The sequence below is a fragment of the Melospiza georgiana genome, chromosome 3, assembly GCF_028018845.1.
Source record: "Melospiza georgiana isolate bMelGeo1 chromosome 3, bMelGeo1.pri, whole genome shotgun sequence".
Lineage (NCBI taxonomy): Eukaryota > Metazoa > Chordata > Aves > Passeriformes > Passerellidae > Melospiza > Melospiza georgiana.
The window spans coordinates 15078631-15091886 of record NC_080432.1 but is presented as its reverse complement, the minus strand read 5'-3'; the positions used below and the strand labels follow the sequence as shown (position 1 = coordinate 15091886).

Sequence of the window (13256 nt, the reverse complement as noted above, 5' to 3'; positions counted from 1 at the left end):
CAAATTGTCTCAGATCTCTGCCTCAGAGCTGAGCTGGCACAAAATGCATCCGAATTCTCTCCAAAACTCTGGTTTCCATGGCGACATGTGTAATGGAGGAAGGTCAGGATCCGGAATTAGATCAGCCCTTCCAGTTTGTGGATAAATACACTGGGATTAAGGGGAACATGAGCAAGGTCCATGGAGTAGAAAATTAATGAGGTCTGAACAGCTTCAAACCTCTTTTGAGGCTCAGCCACCGTAAGTGCAGCCGTGGCTCCCCAGCAGGGTAACTGCACACTACAAGGTCCCAAGGATCATGCAAAGAAAACTGTCACAGAACAGCCCTTCCAGAACATGACATTGCTGACACAGATGCAGATGGGCTGAACCACAGCGTGCACACTCCCAGCTCCCACTGACACACAGCCAGGACAGCTCCAGTCACTCCCCAGTTCCACACCACTCACGGTTTGGATGTAAAAGCAACAGTTGCTTTTTAGAAAAAAGTTTAAAAGTACCTGGTTTGATGCCTACACTGAAAAAGGCTGAGGTCCCCAAAGGGGTAAGTTAGTAACAAAAGTGCTAAAATGTACTCTTGAACTATTTTCTTCAGTTATTAAAAAATACAGATCTGATTTTAACTTTTCCTGAAATAGCATTTTTTAGGATGTTTTAAAGTTTGACTAAGCTTCTGCAAGAAGCACAGAAGAAAAAAAAATCAATCACATCCTAATGGCTGTAATAATTCACAGCTGGCACAAACCCCAGACCTGCTGTCTTTTGAAACCCAATACATGAAATTTAAAAGTAGTAGTGCAAACATTGGAAGTGACTGTTAATGCACATGGATTCTGATGCTTTTACATGCATAGCCAAAATGCTTTTGGTGCACAGCTATTAAGCAGAACCATTACATCCTGATAACTTGGCTGTAACTACCTCTCAAGTTGTGAGAAACTGGGCAGTTTATGATTCATGCCAAAAGTGAAGAACAAAAGACATAGATAATAAATAATAATAAACAGAATCTGGTCTTACATATCCTAATGGAGGCACCCTAATGGGATGGCTATCAAATCTTTCAAAGTCAGCACATCTGGAATATTCCATCTAATCACACTTCTGTAGGTCCTCACTCTCCCTCTCAACCATTTCACTCCAATTTCAGGATCAGTAACAATTCCTGTATTTTTAACAGGCTGTGTTTCTACATTAACACTCCCTGTTGTATATCCAAATTTCATTGTTGGTTTTGTGAGAAAACCCAAATTTCACAGTTGGTTTTTTGCTGGGGGAACACCTTCAGACAGAAGGTGTTTTTAGCAACTCAAGGATGTTAGCACAGCCACAGCTTGGAAAACACTTCCAAGACAAGGGGAAAGAGTCATGCTGGGACAAGAGGGAGAACAAAAAGGGTCCTTGTGGTGACACCTGACATTCTATCCCAAATCCTGCTCACCTGACCCAGTATACCAGCACCTGCTTCATCTTACCCAGGCACTGTGAGTATATTTTAACACTTGCATTTTGAGATACAGAAATGCTCAAAACTAGCTCTGCTCAAACACTTCAGGGAGTGTGCAAGAAGTTCTGCCCTTAATAAATTAACTCATGCTTCATTCCTACACACTTAGAAACGATCTTTACAAACCCTCCACAACACGCAGTTGTTTCCAACATTTAGCCAAGGTTTATTCAGGGACCGAAGTTGTTTGCAGTACTCACTGCTACTCTTTTTGGTGCCTAGGGTCTGCCCATCCTCCAGGGAGTTGGAGCCCACGGAGGAGCTGTCCTGGCTGTCCTGGTGGGGCAGCTGCAGGAATCCCTCGCTGGACTCGGAGCGCGTGGGCGTCAGCGTCACCGACTTGAGGCGCTCGCGGTTCCCGTCCTTCTTGGACTTGATCAGCTTCCTCATCTTCAGCGTGATCCAGTTGCCCCTTCTGTCAGCAAAACCACAGCACATTCACTGCATTTACACCACACTGCTTAGGCCTGTAGAGCCAACTGATTTCTATGCAAGGCAGACGTGATTCTGCTCCCATGAATGTAATGGAATCTCCATTTTCAGCGGGAACAGAACAGGCCTGCCCTGCTTTAGAGCTGGTTTATTTTACACCATGTTTGTTCAGCAGTACCTTCTTGGTGGAGATGGCTCATAGAATTTATACTGATCCATTATCTTCTCCTCCAGTTTCTCCTTCTGCCGCCTCAATTCATTTAGTTTGTCACTGCAAACAGAAATTAATGATAATTTACGCTTCAAAAACGTACACAGGATGCGTGGGCAGCACGTTCCTCAGGGAGTCTGTTATCTGACAATTGCCACCTTTTGTGTGGAATTCTCACATAACCCTTGGTTCTTATTGAAAAAGCAAGAGATACAGCAAACAATCAGCCTTAGGCTTAACTTCATGATATAAAATGGAATAAAATTCCATTTGCCTTTTTTACACATTCCTCCTTTTAAAATAAAGTGCTCTATCATTTAGATAAGCACATTTTCTCTTCTCTCAAGTCCACTAAATAAGTTTAGATTACAAATCTACAAATTAATCTACAATGTATATAGACTCATGTATGAGTATTATCAATCTACAAAGACAGTGATTACAAATCTAAACTTTGCCAGTAGCAGAATGAGGAATAAATATCAGTTTTATTCATTATCTTCATCATCAGTAATGAACACAGTTGCACTGATCCTTTAGAACTACAAATATAATGGTGATATTTTGAGTTATCTGTTTTACATTTATCATTGAAATTCTTATTTTAAAGAGAAACATTTCAGAAGCATCACATGTCTTAAATTCTATATTCAACAGAAACTTTTTTAGAAAAATGCAGGTATTGGTGTCACTGCCCTAATCCCAGTGACCTCCTTGTTTTCACAACTCACATGTACTGCCTTTGCTCTACATGGAACAGATCCTTGCTTTCCATGTTCTGCTCCAGCAATGTTCTGTTCTGCAGCATTAAGGTCTGGATTTGATCTAGCAGGTGTCTGTTTTCCTCCTCCAGGTTTCCTTTCAGTTGGCTGAGCAGCTGTTAAAACAGAGGAAATTGCCCATGCATTTATATGTGAGTGTATTTTACACACAGATAATGAGATTACCAAGTAAATTTAGGTCTACACAGGGGTTCTTAAATCAAACTCAAAATGAAATAATGAATCAACTGATAAAAGCCTCTTTGATGCTTTAAATAATTTAAACCAGTTTCCCTAGTATGAGCCTGAGATTGTGTATTGCCTGTACAGCAAATTAATTAGTCTTCGGATGCACTTCATTATCTATAAATGACTGATACTCTAGCACTCCATATGATTTTATGGACCCATAAATACAGTTATAAAAATATTCCAGTGATTACAGCCATTACAAGCAGCAGAATTCCCACATACCTCACACTGATTATTCAGCTTTGTTGATGTAATATCCAGTTGCTGGTACTGTTCTTTGAGTTTGGAAAACTCAGCTTCCAACCGTGTTTGCTCCAGTTTGGAACTGTTCAACAATGTTTTCAGATTCTTGTGGTCAGTCTGTAGCACTTCGTTCTCCCTCAGGAGCTGAGTGTATGTGTGAGAGAGCCTGGGATGCAAAGACACCATCAGAGAGCGCTGGAAACGAATTTGTTACCCACACTCCCTCTGAAACATGACATTTCCAACTACTCCATAAAATATACACACAAATTCTTTGCTGTCACATACTGTAAGTTGTCCCAGCCTCATTCTCCTAGTTCTGCCTTTGAGCCAAGCACTGCTCTCTGTGTATTTAAATACAAAGCAGCACCTCTATGTCACAGCTGGATTTAAGATGCCGCTTTTCAGAATGAAAGAATCTCACAAAACAGCCAGGATTTCCTGCCAACACAAAACAGCCAAACTTTGTCAGTCATGGAGGTTACACATTTCCTGGGCTCCCTTTGTCCCTCCTGGGCCCTGCCACGTCCCTTTGTCCCACATGCCCCCTCAGGATATAATGATTATTTTTGTGGGATCATGAATATTTGGAACAGCAGCATTAGGTGTCAAAGAAATGTGAAGAACACCACCCTTGTTTAGGCTGTGTGCTCAGGTGCCAGAACTCTCTTTACCTTTCATTTTCATCCCGAAGTTTTTTATATTCTGCTGCCACAGTTTCATGCTTCTCACTTTGCTGCAGCATTTTGTCCTGCTCTGTCTTGAGAACCTTCTCCAGCTCTTCCAGCTGCACTTTCTGTTTCAGCAACTGGTTGTACCTGCAAAGACAATACAACTGGTTGTACCTGCAAAGACAATACAACTGACTGTACCTGCAAAGATAACACAACTGACTGTACCTGCAAAGAGAATACAACTGATTGTACCTGCAAAGACAATTCCTTTTGTTGAATGACCAAAAAAAAGGGATTTTGATGAAATGGCCTCTGTTAAAGTCATAGTCTAGTGATTGAGTGATGCTGATTTCATTCTATCATTTTATCAGAAAGCTATGGAAGCCCAGGGCACAGGGAATATTTCCCTGTCTGCTCTGGGGTGCCCTGACCCCCAGGGGAGCACTGACTTTGACCCTCACTCATGAAGAAAGTTTCCTAGACTTCAAGATAGAATAGAATCCACAAAAGTGTGAAAGAGATTATAGAGAGTAGTGTCGGTGTGTCACTTGGTGAAAAGTTTAGGTTTTAGGATTTTTAGTATGTTGTATAAATAGATTATAGAGAGTAGCATAGGTGTATCTTGGTGAGAAATTGAGGTTTTGGGATTTTGAGTATGCTGTGGATGGAAGCAAGATGGAGGGCACAGGGTGTTGTCCTGGGTTTCTTCTTCCTTCTTCTCCATGGGTTTGGGTGGCATTTTGTAATTGAGCAGGAAAGTCCACACTGCAGGCTCTGTGGGATCAGTAGTTGGGTTAAAAGGGAAATAATCCAGGTGTCAGTTCTTGATTGGATAGTTTAGTCTTAAAAGACCTCGTAACAGAGGTTGTTGGCCATTTTGTGCCTTCTAATGAAAAGCTGCCCAACTCACAGCAGTGAGACTGTTTTAGTGATAAGAAATAATAAACACTTGAGTGTGAACATGAAATACTGTCTCAAGTGCCTCCAGTGCAGACCCAGAGAAACCAACAACTGATACCCCACAGAGCGCCATTCCTACTGAATGTTTTCCTGGGTCCTTACCTATCCTCCAAGTCCTTGTGCTCCACCTCCAGGTTCTTGTGGGCAGCCTTGAGGCTGCCGTGCTTGGCGATCAGGGACTCGTACTCGGCGGCCTGGCGCTCGTGCAGCTGCTCCAGGCGCTCGTGGTCCTTGAGCAGGGCCTCGTAGAGCCCCTTCAGGTCCTCGCGCTCCTTCAGCACCGCCTCGTTCTCGCTCTCCAGGGCCGACTGCTGGATCAGCAGCTGCGCGTTCTGGTTCATCAGCGACGTGCTCTGCGAGTTCAGCGTGGAGTTCTCAACCTGCAGCCACAAACAGCAGCACTCGCAGTTATTTATCTCCCACCTCCCAGAGATTTGTTGGGTTTAACCCTTCTCGACCCTCTGGTTGTTCCACTGGCAACCCTTGTATTTGTAGGGAATGCCTGATGAAGGCAGGAATGATGCATCTGACTCCATGTTCTCAGAAGGCTAATTTATTATGTCATTATTGCATATTATTATTATTACTATATCATACTATAATATTACAATATCAATAACATTAGCATACTATATTAATATCACAATATACCATATTATGATATTATTAATATCATATTATATGTATAGTAATAAATATTATGTCATAATAATATTGTCATATTATATGACATTATCAATAATATTAACATATTATATTAATATTGTCATATAGTATTTTTGTGTTCTATTATTATAATACTATATTATCATATTATAACAATGTCACTATATTAATAATATTAATATGTTATACTAATAATATATATTATTATTTTATTATTATAATATTATATTAAAGAGTACTATACAATACTAAAGAATACAGAAAAGCTACTCAGTGAATGCTAAAAAGATAATAATGAAAAAAAAGATAACAATGAAATCTCCTGACACTTTCCAGAGTCCTGACACAGCTTGGCCCTGATTGGCCAATGAGTGAAAACAACTCCCAGCAGAATGCAATGGAACAATCACCTGTGGGTAAACAATCTCCAAACACATTCCACATCTGCACAGCACAGGAGAAGCAAATGACATAAGAATTGTTTTCCTTTTCTCTGAGGCTTCTCAGCTTCCCAGGAGGGAAATCCTGGGAGAAGGAATTTTTTCAGACAACCTTTTCTTACATCCCAGGAGTCAGCTCCAATTCAAAATGTTCCAGGAGTATTTCTTAGCAGAAAGCATTGAAGCATGTGATTGAATTGACTGGGATGGATCAAATTATTATTTATCTTTCAACATCTGTTAAAATGTGATCTTGCTGACAGGGCTGTTTTCCCCTAGCACTGAGATACCTTGGAGAAACAGATCACTAGTGATCCTGATAAAAGCCAAATCTGTGACATGACTGAAATAAAAGGGACTTTCACTCAGGCATGGAGATTTATGTTTTAAAAATTTCTGAAGTGTCACCATGAAATCTTCATGGCATCCACACATTGTTTCACAGTGAGAATTCCAACAGGAACATCCATTTAACAGAGAGGGAGATAAACAACAGCACCTGGAAGGAACTATCCATGTTCTGTCCTGTGCTCTTTTGTGGAACAGCACCAGCTCTCCAACAACAGTCCCAGGACAGTATTCATGTGTATTAATACACTAAAGCTTTCAAGATTAAACAGTTTTAAAAAGCCCCAATCAACCAACAACTTCACTTTTTGTGCCTCTGGAGAAATCCTTGGGTATCTTAAACTGGTGCTTGTCACCTGACCTGCACCAGCTTCCCTCTCTTTCCCGTGCAAGAGATGAAAACCACAAACTACTGAGCCTTCTAATACCCTCGGGGTATCTATTAAGGAAAAAAATTCCATCTCTCACTCCAGTTCCTGCTGTTACCAGGGAACAAATCCCTTCCTGCTGCAACTGCAGGGTTCTTTGTTACAGATGAGAAAGCTGAATCTTTCACTGGAAATGAAGTCATGTCTGATGGCATGGGTGTGCTGGGAAACTTCCCAGGCTGAATCCTGACTTTGGTTAGGTCAGAATTCCCAGTTACCCCTTCAGACATCCTTTCCCTTGGCTACTCCTTATGGGTATCAGCAGGAAGAGAGGAATTAGCTGCTGAGGAACAATTCTGGCACAGTCCAGGTACAGCAGCTCAGCCTGCACTTCAGATTTAGCCAACAGTTCATCACTTGGATTTTCCTGAACATATTTCAACTTCCACTTGGATTTGCAATTCATGGAGAATTGTTTTGCCAGAGAGGAGAGGCCTGTGCTGCTGGGCACGAAGCAAAAATGGAACCACACAGATATTCCTGGGGTTTGTTGATGAAGGGAATTACAAAGCACTCAGAGAGTTCTGAATCCCAGCAATCCCCTCTCAACTGGTTAAATGGGACACTCCCATGTCACATCCATTGGTTTTTAACAACCAGAGGTGGCACAGGGTGTGCACCCATGGCCTGTTTGACTGGAGTGCTAGGCACTAATGACATTTCAGTGTGGCAGCAGAAAGTGCATCCATAGGACAACAATGTTCTGCTTTCCAGGGAGAGGCAGGAGGAGACTCCAGGCATCCACCAAATCCATCATTTGTTCCATTTAAACAGTCCTTGACATCTTGATTTCCATCAGCCCTCCATCCTTTCTGACACTCTTTATTATTTCTGCTGCATTGTGGGGTTTTTATCCCCTCTTGAGGTAGTTTTGATTCTTAGAACACCAAAAGCATTAAACTGATTAACAAGAATATTTAATGTGTCAAGAAAAAAGATAGATATTTAACAACCCTATTGAACTGTAAGGGCAGCATCTGAATTTCGGCCAGAAGAGCTGCAAGACTCTGGGGACAGCCATTTTTATAATTTCCATGGTCCTTTTTTGTAATTTCCAAGGCTACATGACCTTTTTTACTGCCTCTCAATTATTTAAATTCAGGTCTTCACATATTTATGTAGCTTTTCATTTTCTTTTGGTTTTTGAAAATCTTCAGTATTTAAGTATCTTGATTTTCCTTTTAGGTATGGCTTTACTTTTGTTTTTTTTTAATATAAATAAAAATAGATAAAATTTATTAGAATATGGTTGGACACACTACTTCCCTGATCTAATTTAGATGCATAAATACAATAAAATCTCAAGGAATCTTGGAACAATGGATAAGAGAATCTACTCTAAGATTTTACATTGGACAAAGAATTACAACAGATTTTTAAAAATGTAGCTATTCATCAGCAAACCAACTATTTTTGACTGCAGAGTGCAGATTATTCTCACATCACCTTCTTTCCCAGGTCTCTGCAGGAAGCCAAATGTGATTTTAAAGCTAACCATAACAACGTATTTTAAATTTTCATTGGGAAAAAAAACCATTTTAATTTTATTTTTGAAAGCAAGCTAAGGCAGCATTACCTGCAGCTTGGCATTCTGAGTTTGCAGAGTTGTGTTCTGCTCCTGCAGGGACACAGTCTGTCTCTGCAGGGCCAGGATCTGGGCCTGCAGGTTGTTGTTCTGTGTCTCGAGCTGCTTGAGCTGCGTTTTCAGCGCCTGCTTCTCCGCCTGCAGCGTCGCGTTCTGGGGGTGCAAACCACACAAACCTCAGCTCCCAGCTGCTCCAGGAACCCCAAGGTAAAACACAAGAGTTCTCCAGACCACAGAAAGCAGCAGGAGCATGCAGACATTTACAGGGTGGGATAAAACTGCAGAACAAATGCACTTTTGGGGGATTTCTCACTGGAAAAACAGGGAACAGATGTTGCACCTATGGAGGAACAGGAAAGGAATCTCCAGGACTGGGTAGAGATTATATAACAGGGATTGGAGGGAGAGCTGTGCATGCCAAAGGGCAAACTCAGGTTTTCACATTTGCTTTGAAAACGCCTGTCAAGTGCTTTATGGCATCCCACAGAGCAGAATCCAGCTGCTACACACACTGCATTTATTTCAGATTGTGCTCAGGATGGAAACAAAGTGATAAATTAAACTGTCTTAACAGCACCCTCATTTGCATTACTGCAACAGCTCACCGCAAATAATTACCACCAGAACCATATTTAAAACACATCTTACATTCCTCTCCACCTCGATTAATCTATCTTTAACTTTCAGTAATTCTCTAGTAGTCTCCTGATTTTCTTTCTCCCACTTATTGACAGACTGATTTCCTTCTCCACTTCTTGGAGGAGAATTCTGAACCATCCTTTCCTCTTCTTGTCTCTGCTTCAGAGCTTCGTAGTTCTTCTTCACCTGGAATTATTTAGGACAACTTAGGTTAGGTTTAGAATTTTCCATTTTGCACTTCCAAATTTATTACTTTATTACCTGACCATGACCCTTCTCAAAGAGCAGGAAGTGCTGTTACGGCATTTGTAAATTTGCTTTTTGCACATGTTTGGGGAGATGATGTACAAATTATTTACGGATATGGACAGTTTAACCCCAACAAACAGCAGACTTCTATTTTTAATATTTTATTTCAGTGTTTTTAATTGTACCCCCCAACTTTTATACTAAAATTCTACAACCAAGAATTGGTTGAATTGATAGAATTTCCTTTTTTGACCAATCTACTCAGGCTGCTCAAGGTAGGCCAGAAAATGTAACTGGAAATGACATCCCAAATCAAATCAACTCCAGGTTATTTATCCAGCTGACATTTTCATGGCCAGTGAATAAGCTCAACAACTTCTCATGTGATTTCAACACAGTCTTAAAAGCAGTCACAGTCCTAAAAGCATTCACACCTTTGTCCTGCTTTCTATGACCTGAATGATGCCCATTTTTTGCTGTCTTACCCAAAAAGTGTAGGAATAACACCAGCTCATTTAATATTCCAGAAAAATGCCCTTTTTTCCTTACTGTTTTCAGCTCCTGACGCAGCTGCTGGTTCAGATTTGTTGATTCCTCCAAACGAGCCTCCAAAGCAGCAATTTTTTCTTCTTTTATTTCCAGAGACTTCTTGAGCGTGGATTCTAATTTAGACTCCAAAAGCTTGTACCTACTGGCCAACAACAACAAAAAAATCTGTATTTTCAATAATTATTCCAGGTATTTACATTCCAAAATGTTCTAGAAAAGACTCATAGCTACACTCAAAAATCCCTGAGTGCTGTGGTCAAAAGTATGAAGACACTTCAGCATCCACAGCAAGTTCTATGTCAAAAATAACCAGAAGATGGTTGTCAAAACCATTTTTGACTCCTCCTTTCTTTTAAAACATGTTAGACCCAGAAAAAGCCCCATTGAGGCACACCAAGGGGTGCTGGGTCTCTCTGCACCATTAGTGAGTTTTGCCTGGATTCCTTCTGGCTCCACTCCAGCCCATCCAGCAGGGACCTGAACTCAATTAGGATGTGAAGTATTTGGAGAGCAAGATTTTCATCAGTTCCCATTTCCTGCAGCTCCAAAGGGAGGCCAGGGAAGGAGATGGAGCACAGCCCTGTGCAGGTGCACACTTGTTTGGTGCATCAATGTGCAAATTGCTCACTCAGCACAGCTGCTGGTATTTTAAGACTGCTGCCACCCTTGATGTGCAAAGCTTCCATTTTTAACCACATTCATGATACTGTAGGGCACCTAAAACCCCTCAAAATGTCAGTTTGAGAGAGAAGTGGTCAGATTAAACTGGATTGATTTAGAACTGCACATTCTTTATGGGAAATACAAACCAAACTCATTAATACCAAACCCCACACTCATTAATCACTCCTAAGCAGTTCAGTCCCGGTGTGTGGCTCAGAATGTGGAGAACACCCCACTCCTCCCCACAGCTGGATAAAACAAACCCAACACTGATATTCCCCCTTTCTAATCCTGGCTGCTGAAGGATCCATCAGTTTAGTGAAGGGAATAAAGTGCAGCAGACTCCTGAATGGACAATGGCATCGGATCCAGTCAGGAACTGGAGCAGAAGACGAATGGGAAGAGAATTAATAAGCAGAAAGCTGTCCAGTAGCATCATGCAGCACAAGGGGAATCTGAGAATTCCAGATCTGACAACTCATTCCCAAGGATTTATGGAATAGTAGGCAGCCTGTGACCAGTAGAATATACAGAATTTCACCTTCTTGGGCTGGAGCACAGATTTGGCTACAAGTAATTCGTGCTACTGAAAAATGACACAGTTCTACAGAAAACAAAGGAGGAAAAATAATAATAGCAGAGATGCAATACCCACTTACACTTTGAACAATGAAAGATGGTACACATTTTTGAATATAACTGCAAGTGGGGCTATTTTGGATTCAGATCAAAATCCACAAATCTGTTTGTCCAAGGACAGCAGGCAAGAGAAAATGGGAAACACTTCCAAGTTAACTCATAAATCCTGGCCAGTTTAGACCTCAATAGAAACACTCTGAGGTGCTACCAAAGATCATTCCTTAAAAATCACAAAGCAGCTCTTTCCCATCAGGAGGAGGAAAATGGTACATATTTAATTTCCATTACCAGAATGGCAGAGGCAGATGAAAAACTCCACTGAGAAGTGATTTTATCCACAATGAACCCAGCTCTTCACAGCCCTGATGGAAGAGCTGGCAATGACTCACCTATGTATTGTTATGTGAGGAAAGCAATCCAGGGATCTTTGGGATGAATGAAGAAGTTAAGAATAATGGAAAATCAGGATATTCATGGGCACAGCAAAATTTCAAACCAATCCTAGCTCTCACTTTGATAGCAAACATTGCCCTTTCATGATCCTCTAGCTCACATGGAGCTTGGGAAGAAGCTCAAGTCAGCAGCAGAGCCCAACCACCTCTAACCTAGAACCTGATTAAATGTTGCTCCATTTGGGCTTCAGCTAAGTTTAAGCTTCACCTTGGATCAAGATCTGGTGGTTTTTTATTTGATATATTTACCTAAGGACACACCAAATGCTTATCAAGGGCTGTATGTGACCAGAAATACTTAAATCAGAACAAATCCAACCAGTTCAAGCTCTGAGAACTTCTCCTGAATTTATGTGGGAGCGGAAGAAGGCAGGGGAAAGCCACCAGCAGAAACCAAGAGGGGTAAAACACAGGACTCTGGGACAGAGCACTGGCAAAGGGAAGCTGCATTCAAACCCCAGGTGTTATCTGGGTTCCTCTGCACACAGAAGGCCCCAGATCAATCTCCATGCTCAGGACAATCAGCTGTAATAACAGACCATGACAGCAGAAGTGCACTGGTGAAACTGCACAGCAAAGCTTGGCTGGAAGCCCACACTGTCACCAATTTCCCCATAATCCCTGCAGGATGAGGCAGAGGAAGAAAATGCAGCAGAGGTAACAGATGTCAGGGCAGCAGCTGCTTTGCAGTGCAGGTGTGCAGGAGTGATAGAGCCACCACCAAGGTTCTGGAGACACTGGGTACTTCCCAGCCAGGGCAAGTGGGAATGCAGCTTTGCCTTCAGGATGGAAGAATTAGAAGGAAATGGTTGCAAGGAAAGAGTGAGACAGTTTAAGGTAATCACTATGCTACAAAAAACCATTTGTGTCAGACAGGCAGACAAAAAGGGAGAAAAAATTACTTTGAGCTAATTATCTTTTACTGCTGCTGTTGCTGCTGCTGACTAGAGCATAAAACATTTTAATTATAATTAACTGTATCTCCTGACATACTTCAATGAGTCTCTTAGCAACAAAAAGTGGCAACTCACTGTCACAGTCAGCTGAATGTGAAAGCAGCACACCAACTAATTAATTTCCAAAAATATCAAGTTCCTTTTTGGGTCTATGAGTGTGCCTTAAAAATGTTAAGAGTATGCACAGAACCAGTCTGCAAAATCACTGTAAGAATAAAAAAGATCCTCATTTGTCCTTTTGTCATTCTCACCTGTCATCACTGCTCTGCTCATCGTGCAGGAGACGCTCCTTGTTCAAGCCAATTTTCTCAAGCTCATGGGCCAGTTTTTCCAGATCATTGTTCATCTGTTGAGTCTTCAATTTCTCATTCACCAAGTCCTTGCACAGAAAAAACTACAGTCAGTATTTATAGCAATATAAAAAAAAAAAAGTTCAGGAAAATAAAATAATGTAGTCTTAGCTCTAGGAGTGCTGAGACAAGGGTGTTTTATCCCTACATGACTGGAATAATTCAGCTTTAAGTCTCCTGGCAGCTGCCACCTTTCAGCTGGATCACACATTACACTGCAACTAGAATTTGATTTCCCTGTCCTCTCTTCCT

The 13256-nt window shown here is 41.3% G+C and overlaps 1 protein-coding gene across 15 annotated transcripts in view; it reads right to left on the bottom strand.

Moving 5' to 3' along the window:
- The window catches only part of CCDC88A (coiled-coil domain containing 88A), a 71485-nt gene that overhangs the window by 17812 nt on the left and 40417 nt on the right, over positions 1-13256 (bottom strand). For 12 of the 15 annotated variants that reach the window (XM_058021210.1, XM_058021211.1, XM_058021213.1 and 9 more), the window contains 10 exons: positions 12906-13033; positions 9945-10086; positions 9156-9332; positions 8499-8660; positions 5143-5420; positions 4081-4224; positions 3386-3572; positions 2882-3027; positions 2118-2210; positions 1708-1922 (listed from right to left, as the gene is read on the bottom strand). In XM_058021210.1, coding sequence (XP_057877193.1) covers positions 1708-1922; positions 2118-2210; positions 2882-3027; positions 3386-3572; positions 4081-4224; positions 5143-5420; positions 8499-8660; positions 9156-9332; positions 9945-10086; positions 12906-13033 — 1672 coding nt within the window. Of the gene's footprint in view, positions 1-921; positions 940-1707; positions 1923-2117; positions 2211-2881; positions 3028-3385; positions 3573-4080; positions 4225-5142; positions 5421-8498; positions 8661-9155; positions 9333-9944; positions 10087-12905; positions 13034-13256 lie in introns of all 15 variants that reach the window. The other 3 variants (XM_058021215.1, XM_058021205.1, XM_058021207.1) reach the window with 2 other exon arrangements.